The sequence below is a fragment of the Rhinatrema bivittatum genome, chromosome 7, assembly GCF_901001135.1.
Source record: "Rhinatrema bivittatum chromosome 7, aRhiBiv1.1, whole genome shotgun sequence".
Lineage (NCBI taxonomy): Eukaryota > Metazoa > Chordata > Amphibia > Gymnophiona > Rhinatrematidae > Rhinatrema > Rhinatrema bivittatum.
The window spans coordinates 133,506,806-133,533,540 of NC_042621.1; the positions used below are offsets into that span (position 1 = coordinate 133,506,806).

At 42.8% G+C, this 26,735-nt stretch overlaps 1 protein-coding gene across 2 annotated transcripts in view; it reads right to left on the minus strand.

The window, feature by feature from the left end:
• The window catches only part of HELLS (helicase, lymphoid specific), a 330,133-nt gene that overhangs the window by 186,306 nt on the left and 117,092 nt on the right, over positions 1 to 26,735 (minus strand). For both annotated transcript variants that reach the window (XM_029609169.1, XM_029609168.1), the window contains exons 5-6: positions 25,081 to 25,120; positions 10,158 to 10,222 (exon numbers count right to left, since the gene is read on the minus strand). In XM_029609169.1, the coding sequence (XP_029465029.1) occupies positions 10,158 to 10,222; positions 25,081 to 25,120 (105 nt within the window). The remainder of the gene's footprint in view (positions 1 to 10,157; positions 10,223 to 25,080; positions 25,121 to 26,735) is intronic.

Genomic DNA, 26,735 nt, shown 5'->3' on the forward strand with positions numbered 1-26,735 from the left:
GGACTGTAGTTTTGATACTCCTCTGAAGTTCATCATATATAAAGCTGTTGCCTTGAGAAAACTTTTGCATTGTTGTAATTTTATTCCACTTGGAACAGCACTATTGACTGATTTCACACCCTTCTTCCTGCTATAAATTTTACCAAGCTAAAACATTTCCTAAATAGTGTGGTCTTGGTAATAATGCAGACATTATTACAATAAACAGCATAAAGTCTTTGTTCGGTACCAGCACATTCCCTGTGCACACAATCCCAAATTGAAAAGGTCAGCAAGGAGGGAAGGGATTTCCTATACCCTTTCCACACAAGATGAAGGAGCTTGGTAGCCCCAAGCTGCACACCCACTACCCTAAACAGGCACAATAAGACTCAGTGGCCACAACATCTGAGACATGAGCCCCATTTCTCCCAACACTACACTATGCAGACAAGGGACTACTGGCTTAATCTCCATACCACTCACAGTTCTTGCATAATACAGATCAAATGACACAGGACTGCAGAAAAGAGTTTAAGGAAATGCTACACATACTTAGTCTTTCAAAAATAGAGACATAGTCAGACGGTAATAGGTAGTATCAGGACCCCTACGGGAGAGGTTACGTATCATTCCCAAGTTATTAATGACATTTTAAAAATATTGTGCCTTGTTTGATGACAGAGGAAGGGAGATAGATGACTATCTAAGGGGAATCGAATCCTACAGTTAACCAAGAGTCAAGTAGATAGACTAAAAGCCCCCATTACTGAGGGATAGGTGTATTGAGCTATTATGAGCTTGCCCAAAGGTAAAAGTCCAGGATTTCTTTTTAAAAAGTCCCCTTCGAGGTAGCCCCTCGGTTAAGAGAGACATATGATTATTAGAGGGATAATCTGGACACCCCTCATACCATGTCTGATGCGGTGGTTGTTTTATTGCAGAAACCTGGCAGAGATGGACTAGACCCTGGTTCCTATCGACCAATTTCTCTGTTGAATTCAGATATAAAGATTCTGGTGAAAATACTCCAGTTACGACTAGAATTGGTGATGCCCACCTTTGTCCATGATGATCAAACAGGTTTCATTAAATGACATCTCTCGACCACGAAGGGGCTATTTAACCTCATTGCTTTGGCAAAGTAAACATGTACTGCAGGGAAGTGGTTGCGCTAGACTAAGAAAAGGCATTTGATCGTCTTCAGTGACCTTTCCCTTTTTAGTTCTCGAGAAGTCTGGGCTACCAGCTGAGTTTAGAGACTGGATTAAAATATTATATGCACACCCTCGAGCCAAGATATTAACTAATGTTCCGAGTCTTTTCCCATAGCTCGGGATACTAGGCAGGGTTGCTTCCTTTTCCCACTACTTTTCAATTTGGCCATCAAACTCCTGGCACATACTATTCGGAAGGCCCCAAAAGTACTGGGATTCCAGGTAGCTAGCATGAAGCGTCATCTCCCTTTATGCGGATGACGTCCTTATTTATCTGACTAACCCTAAGATTTACGGTCCCAGACTGTTGGCTATTTTGGAGGAATATGGTAGATTATCTGGATATAAAATTATTATACTAAATCTGAGATATTCCCTCTAGGACCTCAGGAGGTTGAAAGGATACCGGGATGCTTCTCGGCATTTAAGAAGGCTAAGGAAGGCTTTAAAATCCTGAGTATATGGGTACCGCGCAGGATAGCGGAATTGTACCACCTCAATTATCTGCCAGTGGTTAATAAGATCAGGAAAGACCTCAAGACCTGGGATGATCATTTTTTATCCTGGGCTGGTCGGATCTATGTTTTAAAAATGAATATACTATTTCGGTTCATGTACTTGTTTCAGCATATTCCATGATATTTACCAGAGGGGTTCTTTCCAATTCTCTATGGGGCCATGAAAAAATTAATATGGAAAGGCAAACCTGCACGCATAAAATTATGTAAGGCTTTGGTGACCTAAAGAAATGGGAGGAATGGCACTACCCAATTTACAGGTTTATTACTAGGCCTGTGGCCTTATAGGTGTGGCTTCATAGGGAACAGACCATGCCTTGGTACCATCCTGAAGCATGGCTGGTGGGAGGAGTGGACTTACCCACACTCTTAACTCAGTCAAACCTCCCTATTAGTGTCAAGAGGGCTAGTGGGGCCAGCTCACATACTATCCATACTCTAAAAATTCGGAAAGTTGTTAGGAGAAAATTTAAGTGGCCGGCGCAATCTCTCTGCAATTACTCCTATACAGGGGAATAAGTTAGTTACATCCATGCTCTATAGGGATGCTGCGGAGTGGAGAAAGTCAGGTCTAAAATTTCTAGGCCAATTATGGGAAGATGATAACACTACACTTAAATCCTTTCAAGACCTCTGGGAGGAAAATGATGTAGAGTGTCATTCTGACATTTTCTAACAGAAACTGACAGAGGAATTGAACAGTTATATTAGAAAGGGATAGCAACCCATAGCACCAGATCCACTTAAACAGATACTTCTCCAGGAAAACATTCCTCACAGAGGAATGTTTTCCTGGAGATTTTTTTTTATTAAGTCCTGCAACGGTGTCAAATTAAGCATGACCCACCCTTACAACTCATCCAGCACTGGAATAGGGATCTTCAGATCAATTGGGGCCCCTCACAGTGGGAGCATATCTGGATGAGAACACAAAGTTTCCCTATGCACACGCCAAGTGGAGGTGATGGTCAGGCTACTTCATAGAGCATATAGATACCCCCCCTTTTATTCTCGCTTTTTTACAACTTAGTCGGGTCTTTGTTGGAGGGGTTGTGGCCTCTTGGGGCTCTTACATCCGTGTATGTTGATCATGTACACATGTCGCTTCTTTTTTGACAGCTAGTTGTATCAGAGTGTCACAAAATATTAGCCAAAGCGATAGATATGAAGCCAGAATTGTGCCTCTTGGGTATCTGGGGAGAGCATACCATCTCCACTACACAAAGATATCTGGCAGACACCTTATTCATGCTAAGAGGTTTACTGATGCACTAATGTGAAGTCTACCCCCACATTAAGCTGTTGGAGGGAGGGGGATTGCCTACCATTCTGCAGCTGTGCCTCTGGCCCTCATCAGGCATGCAGGAGGACAACCGGGGTCCTGTGCTACAGGACTTAAGCGGCGCGCCAAAGCCGTGCACTCCTTCTGACTATTTTTCTCTCTGCGTCATTATGGGGAAAAAGAGAAAGGGGAAAGTAACATCAATTCCCCCAACAAATCCACCCATATTTGGTCCTATGGATCAGCACCTGAGAAGAACAACAGCCCAGACAGAGAAAAGTGAACAGATAAGTATGAGAGAAAAAATGTGTGAAGCTTGCTGGGCAGACTGGATGGGCCGTTTGGTCTTCTTCTGCCGTCATTTCTATGTTTCTATAATCAAGCTTGATATTTCACTTGGGTGCAGCTCCATCACTGCTCTCTACATTAATGGTGGGGGTGGAAGGGTAATAGAACCAAAGAGCTAAGAGAAACAGATAAGTATGAGAAAAAAATGTGTGAAGCTTGCTGGGCAGACTGGATGGGCTGTTTGGTCTTCTTCTGCCGTCATTTCTATGTTTCTATGTTTCTATGGAAGCAACTGGAACCTCAGGTGAGCTATTGTTAAGTATGGGTGGTAGGACTCCTCCTCCTGCACCTTACTCAAAACCAACTGAGTTAATGACTCCAGGATCCCCATCTAATGTAAATTCACTGGAATTGATATCCCAACAGCATGTTCAAGACGCCCGCTTGGTAATAACATTGACCAGTACTCCAATAGCTGCGGGTCAAGTTTCGGAAGTCCTGCTTAATGGGGAATTAAGGACCGAAGTTGGGAACGCCGAACTGAGTGTTAAAATTCCAGAGCCTATAGGTTTGAATTTAGAGAACAAATTACAACTATTGGGTGATCCAGAAGAGCCAGAAAATGTAACCTTAAGAGACATATGGAGAGTAGTCTCACAGACTGAGACTGCATTATCCGCAACTGTCTCCCAATTATCTGATTATTCTACAAAAGCCTCCATAAAGTTTTTGGACTTGGAACACAGAATTGCTGCAATCGAGGGCCAAATGGTTATTTCAAGTCAGATTACAACTAATATTCAATCTGTATTAGAATCTAATATTAAGGATAGTTTGCTCTTACATAATAGAATAGAACAGCTTGATAATGTAATGAGGCATACAAATTTAAGGTTTGTGAATTTTCCAAAAACTAGATTATCCCCTGTGGAACTGTTTAAAAAGTATATTGGTGAAATTCTACAAATCTCACATGTTAGAAAAATTATGCTTTCTAAGTGCTATTATCCACCGGATTTAAATCTTCTCGGAGTAATGAGGGGGGTTATGATAACCTTGTTATAAATAATAGCCTTGATGTATCTGAGTTCCTTCAAGATTCTCAGGATATTATATCCAAAAGAGTTACACTTTTGGTTACATTTGTAACAGATAACAATAAAGATCTAATATTTAAACAGTACTTTAAACTTAAATCTGTTAAATTTTGTGGGCAAAAAGTTTTTATATACCCAGATGTCTCTCGTGAAACAATATCGTAGAAGAATGTTTCTTTTTTATAAACAGCGTACAATTTCTCTTGGGGCTACTTTTTTTTTATAAACAGCGTACAATTTCTCTTGGGGCTACTTTTCCCCTAAAATTTCCCTCTAAATGTTTAATAACCTGTCAAGGGAAATCATGTGTGTTCCTTGATCCAACTCATTTGGAGACCTTTTTAAAATATAAATCTTTAGTGAATATTGAACAATTAGTTACTAACAGGGAATAGTAGTCAAAGTATGTAATATATATATACAGCTGCTATATCTAAAGATAATTTCTTTTGTTTTTGTAATTTGCCTCTGATAACCCCCTAGATGTGGACTTGAATTTTGCTTGTATTTGGTGAATATCTTATAAAAAAAATTCCTATTGTGTAAGTGTTTCTTATATAAGCAAAATATGCCTTCTTTTTGTTTATGTAAATGGTCCTTGTATATTACATAAAAGTTAATAAAGAGTTATTAAAAAAAAAATAGAGAAAGATATTTGGTGAGTTTTTCCTTTCTTTTTTGTAGCCTGTGAGGAAAAGCTTTCTACAGCTCACCATAGTTGCAAGAGTAAGTAATAAGGTAAGTTAGTTAAGGCATAGTTTTTCAGCCAATGTCTTCCCTGCTGAGATCCCTTTTCCCCTGACTTAACATCCCATACTTTTGATCAAGGACTGTGCTGTGAAATTGACCACCACTGTAAGTTATTTCACATGCAATTGTTTCTTTTAAATTGATTGTAATCTGCCTTGAAAGCAGTCACAACAAGCCAGCCTCTATATGCAGAGCAACAATGGGAAAAAAAAAAGAAACATTACTATTCTTTATAAAACAAATAATAAAATCAAGAAATATAAAACAATGTTAAAACCATATTCAAAAAAAGAATATTTCAAACCAGTAAATGGATAGAATATCTAAAATTTTCCAAACACCAATAAAATATTTCAAAACATCTGATGAATAAAAAATCCAATAACCAAAAAATGTTCTAGTCCCCCCCCCCCCCCCCAAAAAAAATAAATATTTCTAAAGGGTAGAAACATCAAATTACATCCAAAAATTAAAACTAATAAGGACTAAAAAAAAAAGTCTCCTGCTCTCCATACCTGGGACCTTAATTTCCAGTCACCCTGAGATTGTCATGGATTCGAAGAGGTAGGGCCGCACAAATTTTATCTTCTCTCACACACACAGGCTCCCTGTCCCTCAAAGATACATTGTGTGTGTTTGTGCATGCCTGTGGGAGCTTATGTGTAACACATAGGCTCTCACAGGGACACAAACATACACAAACACAGGCTCTCACACAAACATTCATAGGCACACAGGCTCTCACACACACATAGCAAGCTCACACAGACACATGGCCTCCTGGAGTCCTCAGGCCATGGTGGGATGAGGTTCCCACCATGGCCTCCTGTTGTCTTTGGGTCTTGGTCGGATAAGCTCCACCATGGCTCAACTTGCCTTCCTGCTGGCAGGGGGGGGGAAGGGGGGAGCAAAAATGGTGTGCAACCAAGGGTAAAGCTGTGCGCAGGTGCTAGCACAGGAACACTGGGCCACTAATTTTCAGCTTGCATCCTCTCTCCTTCTTCGGCTGCTGGCGGGTTAGGCTCTGCTGGTAGTCCCATGGCACCTTCTGCGGCTGCTAGCACGCACCCCCCCCCCCCCTTTGCAAATGTATGGTATGTACACCCAGTCCCACCGGGCCTCTCCTCTCCTCCTTGTGGCTCTCTGTACCTCTGTCTTCCTCCTCCTAACCCCTCTGTCATTTCCCATGTCTGTTTCTCTTCTGTTCCTCCAGGGTTTCCAGGATTTTCAGCAGCAAGCACTAATGTAGTTCTTTTACAAGGCTATCCTAATGCAATGTGTAAGCCTGGCACCTTTCCGGATTACCATTAAGCTCCCCACCTTCAACTCGGGAGGCAATCCTTTTGGTTAGCACTCAGTGAGAGTACATAGAGAGGAGCTTAGTCTTATTTTTGCAGGTCCAGTCAGACGAGCCAAGCAAGATGGTCCTGACCAGGGTCAGGAGAGATCTTTCTATTCCAGTCCACAACCTGTCTGATTAGGATTTTCCCTCTGGGTATATATATTTTTATTTATTTATTTATTTTTTAGATTTAACCTTTTTGAGTGGCAAGGGCCTTGGCTAGAGCCTGTACACCGCTTGGGCACAGGGAACGGGGAACCCTGGATCTGGGGCTGTACAGGTTAGGGATGACCCGCTTTAAGAAGATACCCCAGTTTTATAAAACCATGAGTTCAACATCCAGGAGGGAGTTTTGCTTGCCCTTCCCCTGCCTGCCTGAAGCACAGGGAGCTGCTTCAGGGGATCCCTTCCATCAGGGATTCAAAGAAAAGAACAAAGGACTGCATTAGAGCAAAGAATGTTTGGATCAACTAACTGTGAGTAAAGGCAAAGCCTAATACCTCTGAAGATGCCCACCCTGTGCTTCAACCACCTGGGAAGAGAGCGCTCATCCCTCTGTGCAGTCACATTAACTGTGTCGCCTTGCCGGCTGGAAGGGGGAGGGGCTCTGCCCATCAAAAAGGACGTCCTGCCCACCCGGGCACCCTATTTTTCCAAGCTCTGGAGAGTAGGAATTCCCCTGGCTGGCCTTTGACATTCCTGCACAGATTGAGGAGGACATTGTAACAAACCAATACATTGTGTCGCTGTGGATCGAGGTTTGTGCCATTTTCATACATCGTCATCAGTAAAGAATTGTTTTTGGAATCTTGCACAATGACTCCAGTCGTTTATTTGGCACACCCAGCACACATTGGGACAAAGACACACGCAGCCACCCTTAGCACTCGGGGCCTTGGGAGTCATCTCCCCCCACCCCCACCCCATGAAGGATCCAGGCCCTGAAATAAAGAGACCGTGTGAAGCTAGCCCGAGAAGGTCCCTTCCCCAAAGAGCACAATACTTATGGCCTCATCGGTTAGCAATCCGCAACTGGGGATGGGGTTACAAATGTACCAGTTTCTCCTGTGACGTCTCTGAAGCTGCATCAATTACAGGAGTGACTGGGGGTGTTAAAGCAGAAAGCAGAGGCTGAATAGGAAAAGCTCTAGTTTGTTAAAAACTTCCTTCTCCACTAAATGCAGCTACCTTTCCAGAAGGACTTTTTTTTTTTTTGTGTGTGTGTGTACTTAGTTCATGCCTTTTCTTTGTAGTTCTAGGCAAATTACATCCAGGTACATTAGGTATTTTCCCTGTCCCTAGAAAGCTCGCAATCTAACAGGCCGATACAGTACAGTGCGCTCTGATGTTTGGCTTCACATTTTACTTTCTGTATCCCACGCGCATACATAATAGGGCCATCAACATGCGCGTTTTCCCTTACCCCTTATTCAGAGCGCACTGTACTGTATCAGCCTGTAAGCTATTTCACTCCTTGCTCATTAAGCCTTGGAAACAAAGCTTATAGCTAGTAACTCAAGTCCTATCAGAGATGTTGGCACAAATCAAGTCAAACCACCTAAAAAAAAGCCAACCCAAAGCCTATAACACAAATATGAAAAGTAGTGCTTGATGCAGCTTTTATTTGTGCACACGAAAGATGCAATGAATGATTTAAAGTGCTGATGGTTCCTTGAGTTTGTGAGGCTGTCAGGACGTATTAATATTTTTATACTGCAACTGGACGTATACAGTGCTGAATAATGGTGTTAAGTATTCAGATGTGATAAGTCCCTGCCTATAAAAGTTTACAAGTGAGTACCTGAGGAAATAGGAGATAAAATGACTTGCCCAAGATTATAAGAAGCATCAGTGGCAGAAGCAGGATTTGAACCCCGGCTTCCCTGCTCATTGGTCTACACCCACTAGGCTGTGACTGCTGCTATTCTTTGCCACCCCCAGAAACTGCTGCCCTGTGCCAATGCATGGTTTGCACACCTGGTAGACCTGGCCCTGGTACTAGGTGAAAAATGCCAGTAGGATGAAAGCAGATCGGAGAAAAAAAAAAGCAAAAAAAAAAAACAAAACATACCGTATTTTTCGCTCCATAAGACGCACCTGACCATAAGACGCACCTAGGATTCAGAGGGGGAAAATTTAAAAAAAAAAAATTGTGCTAAACCGGCACTGTTCTTGGGCGTCAGTGCGTCTTATGGAGCAAATCAGGGGAGTGCATAGCTTTTTTTTTTCTCCCCATTTTGTTTTCAAGTCTGGGGAGGGCCATTTTGGTCCACTCCCAAGATCAGAAAACTTTTCTCTCTGGGAACCCCTCCCCCCCCCCAAAAAACCCCATCCCAACCCTTTAAATTAATTAACAACCCCCCACCCCCTCCTGACCCACCTCCAAGACCTGCCAAATTAATTTACTACAACCCCCCACCCTCCTGACCCCCCCCCAAGACCTGCCAAAAGTCCCTGGTGGTCCAGCAGGGGTCCAGGAGCGATCTCCTGGGCTTGGGCCGTCGACTGCCAGTAAACAAAATGGCGCCGACGGCCCTTTGCCCTCACTATGTCACTGAGGCCGACCAATGGCAGCGGTCGGCCCCAGTGACATAGTAAGGGCAAAGGGCCGTTGGCGCCATTTTGATTACTGGCAGCCGATGGCCCTTTGCCCTTACTATGTCACGGGGACTACCGCTGCCATTGGTCGGTCCCAGTGACTTAGTAAGGGCAAAGGGCCGTCGGCGCCATTTTGATTACTGGCAGCCGACGGCCCAAGCCCAGGAGATCGCTCCCGGACCGTTCCTGGACCCCCGCTGGACCACCAGGGACTTTTGGCAGGTCTTGGGGGGGGTCAGGAGGGTGGGGGGGGTTTTGTTAGATTTTTAGTTTTTTTTTTTTATATTCGCTCCATAAGACGCACTTTTGGGGGGAAAAAGTGCGTCTTATGGAGCGAAAAATACGGTACTTGAAAGAGTAAGCTTTAAGCAGTACACAAACATTCACTACAAAACTGATGGGTCAGCAACAGCTGCATTAGAAGCAAGAGACAGTGAAAGGGAGAGAGCATGCCTAGTGAAGCAAAGTTTGAGTATCATCCACACATAGGCGATATTCATTAGGCACAGCTGGAAATCAAACAGTCTACAGTAAAAACAGTAATATACTTAACACAATGTTGGGACAATATGAAAAATGATTAACCAAACGGGTATATTTAAAAAAAACCTTGCTTCCTCGGAGAATAAGATGGTTGGTTAAGCATACAACAAAAAACAAGTCATCAAGGTTAAAGAAATCTGACAGGCAGCATATGAGTGAAGGTGGGGGAGAAAACCATCTTAGAACACTTTGGTTGCCAGGTTTGCTGTACCCTATGGAGCTTAGTTTCTCTTATTCACCTTTAATCTATAACTAGCACAGTATTAGCTATCTGATAGTATCATGGGTGACCGAAGGGACTTGTTTATACCTCATGCCACAAAATCCCAAGAACCTGGTATACCATACCATATAATCAAACTCTCTGAAGGTGTTATTAAAAAGTAATATCTACAATTTTATCTGATGAAGCACCCAAAATTTGTCCTGGATTATTAATTCATTCTGCAGCAAAATCTAGTTGAGCATATATGCGACAGTAGCATGTAAAGTAAATTGTACTAAAGACTGATGTGGACACAAATTACATCCCACAGCATTTACCTCTTTGGAAATGATATCTGAAATACTGTATGTCTCATCTTCACGACCTCTCTTCTTTTTCACAACTGCAAATAAGTTAAAGCATTAGAAACTTCAAGAAAATGTCAGTGTTTATATTTTTCTATTTTCACCAGTATGAGCTACAACCTTATCCCTTTCCACTCTAAGCATGGTCTCTTCTCATGCTTTCCTATCTGGCTTTCACCAGGAAACCATCAACTTCTCACTCCTTCTCGTTTGGCTCTTACCAGGGAGCCAACATGCACAGCCTCCTTCCTAATTCCTTGACTGGTTTGCATCACAAAGCCATCATGAATGGACTCATTCCTTCCCATCATCACCCTAGATAGATAATCACTGAAGAAAACATCTGGAGGCAGTTCACTCAGAGTTACTTAAGTATTACTACATCACTCATAAGCCTTTGCTGTAAGCAGTAACTGGCTCCTCATGCTTCCCATGGGCTGTGATCATCAAAGCAAAGGAGAAGCAATCTGAGACAGGAACAGATTCACAGTTCTCACTTCGTAGTACAGAACACTAATCACTGGGCTAGCATACCATTAAGTAACTATTCCTTTTACAGGTGAAAATCAACAAAATATCAAGTCTCACAAGATTTCATAACAAACCCAACCCTCCCCCACCCCCCCCCCCCCCCCCGACCAAGTCCTGTCCTTATTCCCCAGACAAAATATTTCCACAGCAGCTTATTATAAAATCAAACTAATATGCATTCACAGAGAAAGATCCTAGTTCTTGAGTATCTGAAAAAGGCTTCATTTATAGTCTGACTCATTGAAAGGAAAATTAATTCTTACCTGTTAATTTTCGTTCCTGTAGTACCACGGATCAGTCCAGACCGTGGGTTGAGCCCTCCTTTCCAGCAGGTGGAGACAGACCAAAACTGAAAGGGTATCCTATATGAGGACATATGCAGCCCTTCAGTATAAACCACTGTCAAAGCAGAAAACAACAAAACCAGAATAGGATCAAGCAAGTAACCATAAAGCTCAATTGAGCAACTGCAGAACAATGTAAGAAACATGGTATGACTAACCGCTCTTGCATATACTTGGTGCTTGAACGACCAAGGCTTCCGGTGTAATTGCTCAGTATTCTTGCAAAGAATGAAGTAACAAAATCTGCAAGAACAAGCTTCGAGAGGACAGAAAAGAAAGACAAACAGGGAAGGGCGTCTGGACTGATCCGAAGTACCACAGGAACGAAAATTAACAGGTAAGAACTAGTTTTCCTTTCCCTGTACGTACCCGGATCAGTCCAGACCATGGGATGTACCAAAGCTTCCCTATCCCGGGTGGGAACGAGACAGTCAAACGAGCCTGGACAGGGCTCCAGGAAACAAGCTCTGTTTAATAAGCACCCACTATGGATGCCCAAAATTTAGGTGCCCAAATACGCAGTCCAGGTAGGCACCCACCTGAGCACAAACCTGGGCGTGCAAGCATGAACCAACATCAGGCACTGTTTACGGCAGACTTGCACATAGAAAAGTGTATGAACGCCGCCATGGCCTATCACAGTGTCTGAGCAAAACTTGAGAGCGGGACCGAGCCAAAAGGTTACTCAACCCGCCACGTTGTCACGACTCCCCCAAGCACCCCGAGGCAGGAATGGACATCAAATCAATGCGCCGAGGCTTGGAGACCGGAAGGGGAATGGAATTCCTAAAATTCTCCCCCCCCCCCCCCCCCCCCCATTACCTGAGCTCAGTCCATCCCAGCTAGTATAGAGTGTCTCCAGCTGCTGGGGGAAAGGGCTAGTCTCTCAGCTGTTTCCCTTTCTACAGCTAAGTTCACACCAGAAAACTAGCTACCAGAATGAGGCTTCTACTGAAGGAAGGATCCACAGATATCATTTCAAGAAAACTCAACTGAGGGAAGGACATAGGGTATTCACCACAGAAGAGCGGGGCAAAAATTTCCTTCTTTTCTCCATTTTTTTTTAAGCAATCCCCAGTAGGGAGATGTATGCCCACCATCTGCTGGAGATGGAGAATATTGGGGAGCTGAGGTCAGTGCAGGAGTATATATACAGAGACTGAGCAAAGCAGACGTCACAATCTGTTGATAGAGGTGCATAACCCACTGGTCGTGGATTAACCTGTCTGAATGCTAAGAAAACATACGTATTCTGACTGAATATTATCTGTGCTCTTGCAGAAATGGCATCACTGTTTGAGTGCATAAAACACCGCATAACTACACTGTAGGTTGTAAATATTCCAACAATTCAAATAGAACAACTAAGGGATCAAAGAAAATACAAAATCATTGTTCTGGTGTTAGAGACCTCAAATAATTACACCTCAACAGCTTGGGTGCTGTGAGGAAACACCATCATAAGTCTCTATTATTTAGTTTTAAAATTTTCTTATGCAAATAAAAAACAGTCCTTTCAGTTCCTCAAAATCCAGGACTGGCCAGAATGCAGACTTCTACAGCAAGAACTAACAAACATATTTCAGATAACTTTTCCTGCTCAGAAATTGGTACAGTGGATTTTATCTGTAAAAGATGCTCCACATTCTGAACAATGTACAAGTCACAAAAATTAGTCCATAACACAATAAAAATTATAGTACACATAATAAAACTACCCATATTAAAATTATAAATAATTAAAATCCTTCCATGTAACCAGGCTGAAGAATGTTTAAGATCCTGCAGTCCAAAAGTGACTGAACCCAAACCTCCCCCCAAAAGCTGCTGCCTCCCTTACAGATCACTGACAGAAAATTAAGATCAGAAACTCAGCTTCCTGAACGGCTTGTTGTGTAGTATAAATTTCTGCTGCATTGATCACTGTTGAAAAGAATTTCTGTAGATTGTCTGAGAATCTGATTCTGAAACTAGTAAGACAAGGTTTCCTCTGTATTTTTCCTGTGATAGAAATTGAAGCTGCTCACCTTAACAGGTGTTCTCTGAAGATGGCAATTCAGTCATCCAAGTAGGTCAAGTGACTGTTATTGGCACCAGACAGTGAAGCTGCTTACCTGTAACAAGTGTCTTTCGTGGTGAGCAGAACAGTCAGCCACACAAGATGGATGACATCTGAAGCACCAGGTCAATCATTTTTCCTCTCTCAGCTCAGAAAGTTTAATCCTGCCTTCTGAGCATTCATGGATCTTCTTGTGCAAGTGACCCTGTGCAGGATCTTCCTTCAGTCCTTTTCCAACCTATTGCAAATTCCCAGGTAGGAAGGAAGGATTATGTGGCTGTTTGTTCTGCCATCCAAGGCGAACACATGTTACAGGTAAGCAACTTTGCTTTCTCCATGGACAAACAAAGAGCCAAACAAGATGAGATTCCCCAGCTGAAAACTGCTCTGAAATAGTTTTTGTCTTTGATTTTTGGTGTGCAACCCGTACTATATGCTACGAATAGTTGGTTTGACTAATGAAATACATTTTAAAGCATCATTTGTCCAAATATCCTGTCCTTATGCAAGTCTTTATCCATACAGTAATGTTTTGTAAAAGTGAATATTGTTGGCCATGTGGCAGCTCTACAGATATCTTGAATTGACGATAAATTGGAATGTGCCATTGATGCAGCCATAGCTTGTATCTGATGTGCTCTTAATGGTTGTGGTATATGTATTCCTAGGGTTGCATAGCAATGAGAAATACATCAAAGCAGCTATTTTAGTAACATTTGTTTCTTTACCACTACACCTTTTTAGCCACATTGTAGGATATGAAAAGTTGAGTTGAATTTCTGAATGACTGCATACTAGCCAAATAGAATAATACAGCTCTTCTGCTGTATAATTCATTCAGCTGGAGTGGTATGTGGTTTTAGCAAGAAAGTGGAAAGTATTTCCTGATTTAGATGGAATTACAATACCACTTTAGGTAGGAAGCTGGGGTGAGTTCTAGGGAATATTTTATTCTGAAATACCAGTGAAATACCAATGAAGAGTTGCTGCTCCTCTTCTGGTAATCTTATTTTTCATGCAGCTTTTTAAGATTATTGTAGAAGTATTGGATCATTTGGTGTTGATGCGCTCTTATTCTCACCTGCACAGCAGCTCAATTGTGTCTTTTCCCGGAGGCAAACTGGAATAGGTTTTTGGTTTTCTTACCTTTTTCATGGTAGACTCAATAATGATATAATCATGCAGATTTTGGACTTTTTCATGTCCCTGGCCTTTCTGAATCCCGTATTTAACATCAATATTTTTCACCACCAGAGGACCTGACAAAGGTGTTTTCCAGATCTTTGTCTGAACCTTCATGAGAGCATCTTGCATTGGTAATGCCTTGTACTGCTTTAGCGATTGGATAAAACTGAGGGCTCCCTGTAGGTTAGAACCTACACAATCCTCCTCTAAACTGAATGTGATTCAGTCATCTTTTGTAAGAAATTTGGGTATGCTGGTGGTATTGGGCTCTTGGGTTGTTCAGGAATCAAGCCAAATAGCAGATCTGGTGAAGATAATTGTGAGTCCAATAATATGGAATCATAAGAATTTGGTGAATCATCCAACACGGTTTGTATAAAAGAAGCTGTGTCAGACTTGTCTCTCGTGAAGGTAGGAGGATTGTTTGTAGAGATAGATCCTTATTTTTTCCAGTACTGGTTGAATGAATGAGGGATCTTTTGTGGGCGTTTGCTTCATGTACATTTTTAGAAAGTCCACCTATAATTTTTTTTTAACAAAAGCATAATGTTCTTGTATTGGCTGCTGTGGTAACATGCCTGAATTTATATGCCTTGACGACTTTGAGGTTTGACTATTGGAGATGAGGACATAGAAGACATTTCTGTGTGTTGCCTTTACCTAGTACATTTCTTTCCGAGCTCAGTTCTGAAAAGGTATCTTGAGAGTCTGAATGTCCGTGCTGAATTTTCGGCACTATGCGATCCATGTAATGTTTCTTCAGCGTTGATGAGTCTTGGCGTCAATGTTTCAGCTCAGAAGGTTCTGCACCTTGTTCTCAGTGCTAAGGATTCTCGGGTAAGATAACTTCTTTAGTGCCGATCATTCTCTGCTCTGATTTTTTTACACTGACGTTTCAATGCTGAGTCCCTTTGGCACTGATGTGTCATGCCTTTGATGTGAAATCAATTCTCAATTACTATGCGTTCTCTCTCAACTTGGAGAAGATTCTTTTAAGCGCAATTCCATTTTACTTCAATCTGATGAGCTTTGACAGAGCTCCCTATAAGACAGTACTCTATATCCGGCAGGGACCACAGTTGGCAAGTGTCATGATATGGCCCGAGGCATTTCAAACAAAGGGAATGCAAGTCTAGTATGGGCATCTTGTGTCCACACCTCATGGGGTTTTTACCCTTCTCTGATGTAGCTTTCTCGGACATAAAAAATGAACATTATGCCTGTTGAACTTGGGTGTTTGATGTTCATTACCTTGGTTTTATTTCATGAATATGTTACAGAATCTAATAAAAATAAAGTTAAAAAAAAATTTATGTGGTGACACCATGAAAAGAAAATTTCAACTGTTCGTTGTGCTGACAAAATTAGACAGAGAGGATCCAATGCAGAGACGCTAGCATGGAAAAACTCACGCATGTTCAGAAGACAAGATTAAACTTCCTGAGCTGTAAGAGGAAAAGCAACTGACCTGGTGCCATCACAAGATGCCACCCATCTTGTGTGGCTCTGTTATGCTTGTCCATGGACATAAATTCTTTCAGAGCTTTCTAAGAAAAAAGAAAAAAAAAAAAAAAAAGACCTAAAAGCTTTTCACTGCTCATGCTCAGCAGTTCCTGGACTGCTGTGGCTCCCTTCAGCTCTATATAACAGCTTTGACACAGAGGAGAAGCTCCAAAAAGGAGGTGTAATTATGTGATTGGTGATCTGCAATCTTCAGAAAAATTTATTGAAAAAGTTATGCAATTGTTTTCCCTGAAGACAAGTCATTTCAAGCATTGTAGGCAATGTGACCTACATGCCTTTCACATAACTCACTTGTCTCCATCAGGTGACAGAACTCAACCTGTTTGTTCAGGAATTCACCCAGTTTCTCCCTTAACCATGCGCAAATGCTGCCTTCAAGAAGAACTAGAAGTTCAAGGCATGGGTTCTAAACTTTTCAGGGCTGCCACAATACAGCGTGGCAACTGGAGCTTGTCAAATTACTCAGTTAACTGGACAAGAAGTATGTCCACTTTCTTACCAACAGGAAAAGTATGGTATAAGAACATAAGAAATTGCCATGCTGGGTCAGACCAAGGGTCCATCAAGCCCAGCATCCTGTTTCCAACAGAGGCCAAAACCAGGCCACAAGAACCTGGCAATTACCCAAACACTAAGAAGATCCCATGCTACTAAGTGGCTATTCCCTAAGTAAAATTGATTAATAGCCATTAATGGACTTCTCCAAGAACTTATCCAAACCTTTTTTGAACCCAGCTATACTAACTGCACTAACCACATCCTCTGGCAACAAATTCCAGAGCTTTATTGAGCGTTGAGTGAAAAAGAATTTTCTTCGATTAGTCTTAAATGTGCTACTTGCTAACTTCATGGAATGCCCCCTAGTCCTTCTATTATTCGAAAGTGGAAATAACCGAGTCACATCTACTCGTTCAAGACCTCTCATGATCTTAAAGACCTCCATCATATCCCCCCCCCTCAGCCGTCTCTTCTCCAAGCTGAACAGCCCTAATCTCTTCAGCCTTTCCTCATATGGAAGCTGTTCCATCCCCTTTATCATTTTGGTTGCCCTTCTCTGTACCTTCTCCATCGCAACTATATCTTTTTTGAGATGCGGTGACCAGAATTGTACACAGTATTCAAGGTGTGGTCTCACCATGGAGCGATATAGAGGCATTATGACATTTTCCGTTCTATTAACCATTCCCTTCCTAATAATTCCTAACATTCTATTTGCTTTTCTGACTGCTGCAGCACACTGAGCTGACGATTTTAAAGTATTATCCACTATGATGCCTAGATCTTTTTCCTGGGTGGTAGCTCCTAATATGGAACCTAACATCGTGTAACTACAGCAACGGTTATTTTTCCCTATATGCAACACCTTGCACATGTCCACATTAAATTTCATCTGCCATTTGGATGCCCAATCTTCAAGTCTTGCAAGGTCCTCCTGCAATGTATCACAGTCTGCTTGTGATTTAACTACTCTGAATAATTTTGTATCATCCGCAAATCTGATAACCTCACTGGTCGTATTCCTTTCCAGATCATTTATATATATATTGAAAAGCACCCGTCCCAATACAGATCCCTGAGGTACTCCACTGTTTACCCTTTTCCACTGAGAATATTGACCATTTAATCCTACTCTGTTTCCTGTCTTTTAACCAGTTTGTAATCCACGAAAGGACATCGCCTCCTATCCCATGACTTTTTAGTTTTCGTAGAAGCCTCTCATGAGGGACTTTGTCAAACGCCTTCTGAAAATCCAAATACACTACATCTACCGGTTCACCTGCGTAGATGGCACCGTAGTGCTGGGGCCTGTAATAGCCAACTCCGCTAGGCACTGAGATACCAGGTCGGAGAGATCCTCCTTGGGAAAGAACCGCCTCATGGTTCGATATGGCTCAATCCCCGAGGGAAGTTCCCCCTCCTCGGGGGGTTCGGACTCGTCCTCCGAGACATCAGGGTCTGCCTGAACCGGACTGCCCGGAGGCGGGTGCCCACGATAAGGGCGCGAAGGTCCAGGGGCAGGATCCGCTGGAGCAGCAGCAGGGCCTGGACGGGAAGCTGATTGCATCTGTACAAAGGCATGGATCCCCTTAAAGAGATCCACCCAGGAAATGGAAGCGGACTCTAGTCGTCGGGGTACCAGGTCCCCCAGGATCCCAGGTTGGTCGAGACTGCCCGCTAGATCCGGGGTGGCCCCTGGAGAACTGTCAGCAAACCTCGGTTGAGACTGGTCCTGGCCCGAGGCTCCCACTGCCTCCTCACATTGGGCACAAAGGGAGTCTGGCTCCTCGCTGTGCGTGGCTCTAAGCTGGCATGCTGAGCAGAGGCCAAGAGCTTTTACGCCGGAATCAGGAGGCGCCGCCGCAGGAGACGCTGGGGCGTTCGAATGTTCCATCGCGGCTTGCGAATGTAGCGCTGAAGAATATGCGCCTAATACAATATGCGCTCACTAATATGCGGCAGCAATATACGCTCAATACAATATGCGCTTAATATGCGGCAGCAATATACGCTCAATACAATATGCGCTCAATAATATGCGGCAGCAATATACGCTCAATACAATATGCGCTCAATAATATGCGGCAGCAATATACGCTTAATGATATCCAATATGCGCTCAATAATATGCGATCAGCAATATACACTCAATAATATACAATATGCGCTCAATAATATGCGGTCAGCAATATACGCTCAATGATATCCAAAATGCGCTCAATAATATGCGGTCAGCAATATACGCTCAATGATATCCAATATGCGCTCAATCATATACAGGCGCCTATCATGGGCGCTCAATACCTGAACAAGGCCAACAAAATGGCGACCTCCACGGCTTGCCGCATACAGGCAACACCGCCGATCCTCGTACCTCGGAGACCAAAAGTAAGAGATGTACGCCTTACCTGATCCTCGGCACTTCCCGGTTGGAACCCGGGCGGTCTCCGGCTGCGGGGGGAGAGGGGAAATACCTTCACCGCCGCGCTTGAGGAAATGCACCCGCTGCCTCTAAGCCGCCGAACTCGTCTCGCTCAGGGCTAAGTCCACGCCGGGACCGAGGCGCCTCTCAGCCCGACCCGAACCCTTCACGCTCGGGGGCTAGATCCCTGCCGCGATTCGGCCACCGGACCGAGGCCTAGACCTCCGAGGGATCGCGGAAATCACCCCGGGAAACTCAACTGGGGGAGGGACCCGAGGGTATCACCGCAGGAGTGCGGGGCTCGATGTTCCTGTAGAAATTTAGTAAGTAGAATATAGAAGTAGAAAATAGAAAGTAGTATTGGAAAACTCGCTCAGCGAGCGTGCAGGCTCTCCAAACTGCTTTGGAGACGGAAATTACTGAGTTGCTTCACTTCCTGTGGGGGTAATATGTACCGTGCTGACGTCAGATCCGTCTCCAACTGCTAGCACGAGCACACTATACCCATTTGTTCTGAGTCCATCTGGCTACACGCTAGGAAAGTAATCTTTCATCACGGTGCCGGAGGTGCATCTCCTGGATGAATGCTATGGAAGCGTGTAATCTATCAAGCTCTTTAAAGAGCATTTGTCTCTTATATGGGGAGTTCAGGCCTTTAACTTTCAAAGAAATACATTTGTACTCAGCCATTCAACTCAGATTGGCTCCCCCCCTCTCATTCTCATGCAGCTGCAAGATATTCAGTCTCAGAGGGGCCCCCCCTCACCCATATCACCTCCCCACAACTACCCCAGTATCCTGGCTGCCAGTACCAACACTTCCCCCCCCCTCCTCCCCTTCCCCCCGCCCCTCCTTCCTCCCATCCTTAACCCATCCCCTCTCCCCCACTAAATCCCTGCCCACCATATAGGTAGACTTGTCAAATTGAGGATAGCCCCCTGCACCCTCATATACGTTCACTTGAACTATGTCGATCAGCGGGTCTTGCACCCCCCCTGCCTCAGCGGCCTGCAAACTAACAAACCATAACAATCATTAGTAACTAGTAAACAGTGGGGCCAGCCACCAGGCTGGATCCCTAGAAAATGTCCCTTTTGTAACCTCGCATTATGCTATGGCCAGTTAGTCTCTGACGCCATCTGGCATGCATCAGCTTTTCCGCCATGGACCGTCACCGGTGCAAAACCACCCTCATGGTCAATTTCAAATGCAACTCTCCCAGGCTGGAAAAATGGAGAGAGAAAAACTTCCTCCCCACTTCCCCTCCAGGAGTGAGAAAGTGGAGTCCATCAAATCAAATCACGCTGGCTCATCTTTATTCTGATTGCCGGTGCTCGCAGAGTTCCACATGAGGCGACGACCTCCTTTTCCCACCCTCTGTTATTTTGGTTGGGCTTGTATGCTGTGTCCGACTGACAGCTTCTCCCCACGGGCCAGAGCTATTCCCACCGCCTGCAAAATAGGAACCACTTCGTCCACTGACTTAACCTGAGAAGTAACGCCATGGAGGGTAAACACCAGGCCCCAGGGATAAAGCTACCTGTACCTCACATTTTCTTTTCGCAACACCAGGGTAAGGGGTTGCTGCTCTCTTCACCTTCGCAGAGTTGCTGGCGCCAAATCACTGTAGATTTGCACTTCATGCCCTTCCCAGCTGAAGGGGCTAACTCGTCTGGCGCACCGCATTATATCCTCCTTAATGAGAAAGCTGTGCATGCATGTGATTATATCCTTTGGGGTGTTACATGGAGAATTCCCCAGGGCCCGATGAGCCCTCTCAATCACTATATCCCCTCTCAAGTGTTCCTCCTGGCTCTGTTCGGGGCCGGAGCTCAGTAGGGCCGAACAGATCTTCCTGACCACCGTCATAGTGTCAGCGAATTCGGGGAGGCCTCGGATCCTAATATTAGCCCGCCAGATCTATTCTCAAGATCCTCCATTTTGAGGGCAGCTTCCTCCTGCCGGTTCTTAAGATCAGCAATAAGCGCAGAGAACTGCACATTGAGTCTCTAAAATCCCCTCCGTCTCCTCTACCTGATTGCTGAGTTCACCCAGGTCTGCACGGAGATTTTCAATGTTAGCCTGCACATCCTCTCAGAGGGAGCGAATATCGCTCCGAATCCCTTCAAACCAATTATTAAAATCAGTTTTTGTTAGAGTCTCTAGGATCAGGGATCCTAGGATCAGGATCAGGATCAGGATCAGGATCTTAACAACATTTGGAAATTAAGCTGAGCAAATATTTCAACACAGCACTGCATACTTCAAATAGCGCTATAGAAATGTTAAGTAATAGTAGTACTTTTAACAGTAACCCCGTATATGTCAAATACTGGGTATTCAGAATTCAGACTGAAGTCACTGATTGTGCAGCAAAAAAACAAGCAAAACTACCCACTGGGGCCCATGCTGTGTTATATGCAGGCAACACACAACAAGCTGAGGCACTGCACTGAACACTTGAGGCTCCTTTTGCTCAAGCTTAGAGTCCTTACGACTCAATAGACCTCCCTCTGAAATGCAAGACAGTCAGCAGGGCAGGCAGGCTGCTGTAAACCAAAGAGTGTTGTTTTTCCCTATGCTTCCCCCCCCCGACTGCTGCGCATGGTCTCCAGCTCCCGATTCCACCGACAGGATCGCAAAGCAGGATCCTCCTGCATCATACGAGAAATGTGCTCGACCAGTTTTTTTTTCCCCCGTCATGATCGGCACCCCCAGATGCACTGTCTTCGGACTTTTTTTTTTTTTTTTAAGTTTCGCTTGGGGCTAATAGTCTAAATTTTCGAAAAGTCTCGTGGAGGGGTCAGAGAGTCGGGCTCAGACATCCATTTTGTATTGTGACATCACTTCCTCCTGAACTTTTTCTTTTGATAGGTGATCCCAACCCCATTGAATTCTCTCCTGTGGTTTGATGACTTTTTTTTTTTTTTATCTCACAGAAATTTTCCTCTCAGGAGAAAAGAGCTCCGCGTGCGAACAGTCGCGTGGAAAAAAACAACTGAGGAGCCTCAGGCAAGCGCGGGAAGCTACAAGAGGGACCACCTAGCTGAAAGACTTTACTAATCTTAGAGAGCTCCGCCACCTAGTGGCACGGAAGACAACCCAGACAACAGCAGCTAATTCAGCTGCTTATCTAGTGAAAAGATATCAGTATATATGAGAAGAATACAATCAAAGAGAGAATAAGACAAGAGCAATATTGAGATATAACTCTCAGTAATTGTTATGCAAAAATCTTGATAGCTTGGAGAAAACTGTGTACAATAATGCAGATGATGCAGAAGGGGGTGTGTCCCTTTATTATGTGCCTCTGGCACCATGCTGGGCCCCTTATGCAGACACCCTGATGTTACTGGGGGGGGGGGGGGGGGCGAGAAGACCCGCGAGGCACAAGGAAAACCGCGGCACTTACTTCACAGCAAGTGGCACAGTCAGCAGAGATAGGATCTTTGCCTGGGAGTTTGAGCTAACCTTCAAACGCTGCAGCTTGGGATGATGCAGAAGTTACTGCACATTCTTATTCTCAAAGACATTTTGATGCTTCACATCATCTGCTTGGCTTTGGCTCTCTCTGGCTCTGTCAGAGTGAGGGCCAGTTTGGCCACAGCCTAGCCACCAGGTCAGTGGGGCTCCATATTTCTTGCCACAGCCTGAGTCATCATGCTCTTGTCCTAGACAATTGTAGCAAACATCAGAATGGTCAGTGATAGAAATCTTCTGTCTGCCCTCAGTACAGAACTTGGAGCTGCTGGTCTACTTCTACAATACTGTGAAAAAATTGATAAAGTGAAAAACAAACAAAGAAAATTATCTATCGTCAAAAATGGCTGAAGAGAAGAAGCAAAAAGACCTGGCAGAGTACTTGTGAGGCTGCGTCAAAGGGAAAAAAAAAAATCACAGGCTAGATCAACATGGTGAAGAAAAAAAAACTATTAGATGCAAAGAAAACAGCTAAGGAGAATTAAGGAGTTTAAAGAAAAAAGCCTAAGGGAAAAAGCAGATTTGAATTTAAGCACAGGCCATTGAAGAAAAATCCACATCTGACTAGTGAAAGGCCATTAGACTTTTTTTTTTTTTTTTTTTTTTTTTTTTTTAGAAAGCTGGAAGAATCCATTGGTGCCAAGCAGTCTCTTAACCTATTTGTGTTATTTGGTGAACCTACTTGCCTTCAGTGAAAAATCTTTTCAACTTCTACCAGGTTAACAATTCTTTCCAAAATGGAACCAAAAAATGTTCCCTTAAGATGAAGGGTCAGGCAGGTAGGCAGACCAATGTTCAAATCAGGGACCCCTTTCAAAAGACACGTGGAGAAGAGATAAGAAAAAAAAAAAAAGAAAAGTCTTGTAAGATCCTCTGCTATCAAGACTTAGGGCCCTAGAAGAATAAATAGACAAGCCCGACAGTTCAAGCAGGACCCCATTCATTTCTTAAAGCTTCTTTAGGGCCAATGACATCCTACAATCTACAGCAGGGTTGTTTAACTCTGGTCCTCAGGGGCCACAATCCGGACTGGTGTGCAGAATATCTATGAGAGAGATTTGCAATCAATTGTGGAAGAGTGTGTACATTAATTTATCTCATTAGGGATATCATAAAAACCAGACTGGCTTGCAACCATCGAGGATTGGAGATGGCCACCCCTGAAATCTACAACATCTTTAAGGACTGAAGCAACTTCCAGTGAAAAAGACCCACTACTGCTGGATCTAACAGAGGTCCACGTGTCTTTATTCTTTTAATGAGTTAATCTGAATACTTCTCTTGGAATTTCAGTTTTGTCTAGCTGATTCCATTTTCTACAAATAAATCTAAACAGTTTTGTGAATTAGAATTTTTGTACTTTTTTTTTTTTTTTTTAAACTATTTCCAGTAAGGCATAATCCTTGATCTAAGCATTCTTTACCAAGATCAAAGAAATGCCATGCTTTAGTTAGTACATTGGCAATCCCACTAAAAAGACTCAATTTCTGTTGGCATTCTGCCTCAGAGTTTAAGCAGCAAATGGACTATTCCCTAGCACAAGAGAAAGCCATGTCTTCCTTCCCTCCACTCATCTACTAAATTAAGAGTCACTATCAAAGGTTTGCAGGCAAATGATATCTAAAATAATGATACAAGATGACAGAACAGGAAAAAAGAAAAGGAACAATAGTAGAACAAAAGAATCAGATAAATTAATATTAATATCAGCAATACCACCATTAGTAGGTGCATCACTAAATAAAACAATCAGCCAGCCATAACCGTTTTGCCCAGCTAACTAATCATGAAAAGCTTAATTTTAGTTACTCCTCTGTTAGGATTATTCTTGAGAGAAGTTCAAAACAGTCAATGGAACATGGAGAGAACCAGAATAGCCATTTCTGAAATATTTGGCTGTAACTGCAAGCACACCAAAGCAAACTGATTCAGTCACAGAAGGGTGCATACACCTTCCACTGTCCCGACATCTACCTCTGGACTGAGACCTTGTCTTTTCCACTATCTGATTTGAGATAACACAAACTGTTAAAGCTATGGGTCAGCACACATATTTAACCTGATAGTTTCCGACAGTAGAGGTGTCTGAGAACCTAAAGATATCAAGGACCAACCCAAGAGGTAAGCTTCATACACAAAAATGGCTGCTACAATTATTCAAAAGAAGGGTCCGTTAAAGTAAAGGAGGGTATTCCAATTTAATCACTAGTTAAACCCAAAGAAAAACAGTTGTCCTAGATAGCCCAGGCACTATCGAACAAAAATCTCAGGCTCCCTATGTAAGAGTTCTCTCGCTGATAACCAGTAGTAGCTAGAATACAGACCAGAGAGGTAAGAGTAGAACAGCAATACAGCAGTAAAAAAAAAAAAAAAAAATGCTCGTTGCACGTATTGTTGAGAAATCCACAGGCCTTTCTGCAACATTGACACCTTCTTCCAAGTCCTGACATATAACTAAGAATGAACTCTGACTGATGCCACTGTCAAGTTCTTGGTTTCAGGTCCCACGAGCAGTTCATCACTTATTGTAAGAGCTTGCCCTCCTCTAACTTCACTACATCTGTCTTAACTCAACCTGGGCGAGGAAATCAATACTGTTATCTCAGGTTCTCTTTTTTTGGAGGGAGGGAGGGAGGGAGGCACGCCCCCCCCCACACACACACACACAGGAATGAATGTCTCCACCTGTTGGAAATCAATGATGTACTAGAGAGCAAGGAGAGAGCTTAGACTCAAGACTGTGTAAGTCCTCACGTATATTTAAAAAAAAAAAAAAAAAAAGTGACTTAAGGGTCCAGACTAGTAAGGAGAATGATACAGAAAATATGAACACAATCAAGAAACAGCACTTACCTAACTTGTCTTCTTGATATGAAGCAGTTGGTTTATCTGACTGTAATATAAAATGTAAAGTTTGCTTGATAATGGCTTCTAATCACTGAAACATACAATGTTCACTCTCACCTTAGCCTTGTTAGACTTCCCTGTCACCCATAGCAGAAACCTCCAAACTACATCTAAACAGCTCATGCTTCTGCTTTTTTTTTTTTTTTTTTTTTTTTAATGTAATCCACCTATAACAGTTGATATAGGTGGGACTACAAACTTTATTACACAAATAAAAATGTACAATTTTGTACAGAAATTTTCAATTTATACTTCTATATTAAACATAAATAACCTGTTTCCTCATTTCTTAGCATTCCAGCTTATTTAAATGCTCATCCAGTCAAGATTTCTCTACTGTAACATGCTAGCCTTTTGTTTGCCCGCCCCTTATTTCATTCTACTTCAAATATGCAAATGCTCTGCAGCTCATCTGGTCTTTCAGAACCATAGATATAGTCAATACATCACGTTAAACTATTTGCCTGAAAACTACAAAATTCAAGATTTTAGTAGTCCATTCCTTTACTGCTCATATCACTATCACTCCAAGTCAATTTCCCAGTATTTTCCTATACTCAGTTCTATGTCCTTCTTGGTCATCCATCTTGACCCCCCTCTGGTAGAACCAGTTCTCCAATTTGATATGCTCCCACTTCCGTGCTTCATTTGACTAAAGACGTCTTAATACCCTTTCTTTTAGTATTGCCTATTACAAATTAACCCTGCTTTGACTTTCTTTATACTATTACTATTCTATAACATATTGCTAAGGGCATGCTTTTTAGGATGAATTATAAGGCACATTGTATAAAAACTATACAAAAACTATACAAGTATATAAATACATATAAATTATTGAAAATGCCACTGCACTGTTAAGAGTCACTTTGTGAAAACAGAGGTCTAAAGCTCCACAGAGAAGGCTTTGTAATTTTCATAAAATATCAGCTTAGTTTTTTGGTTTTTTTTTTAAACTAAATACTTAAAATGACACCTAATTTTATGAAACGTATTCATTAGCTTGGTAAATTGAGTATTTATACTTTTTGCAGTGTATATAATCTGTCACAGCACTAGTATATGTATTGCCTTCAGAAAAACCAGAAGTGAAGTGCATGTTGGTGGCTGGCCTTCTGTGCTGAGCTGATCTGGGCTATAGACTTCTGTGTAATGTTTGAGAAAACAAAATTGCTCATCCGTAACAGGGGATGACAGCAAAACTTTAAGGATCTGACCTGCCAGGGCATAACAAAATATAAAATCTTCTACCTAATTAGATACTGTAGTCTGCCACCATGAAGACCAGCCCGATATCAAAAGAAAAAGCTTAGTGAACATTCTATGGCAGGAACAGGCAACTGATACTGGATTGCCACAAACAGGTCTGGCATAAGATACCTGTATACAATGGAAGTAGTAGTAGTGCATGCAAACCTACTTCACACCAGATGGCAAAGATCCCCCCCTAAGAATTTCTCATAGACTCCCTTCTTAGAAGTCACAAGGATTTGAGGCATTTTCTCAGACAGACCAAGGGATCATACCACACTCTAATGTTGAAATGGAGCAAGGTTTAAAAAAAAATTTAGTTTTCTTACTAATTTTAGATACTCTTTTTA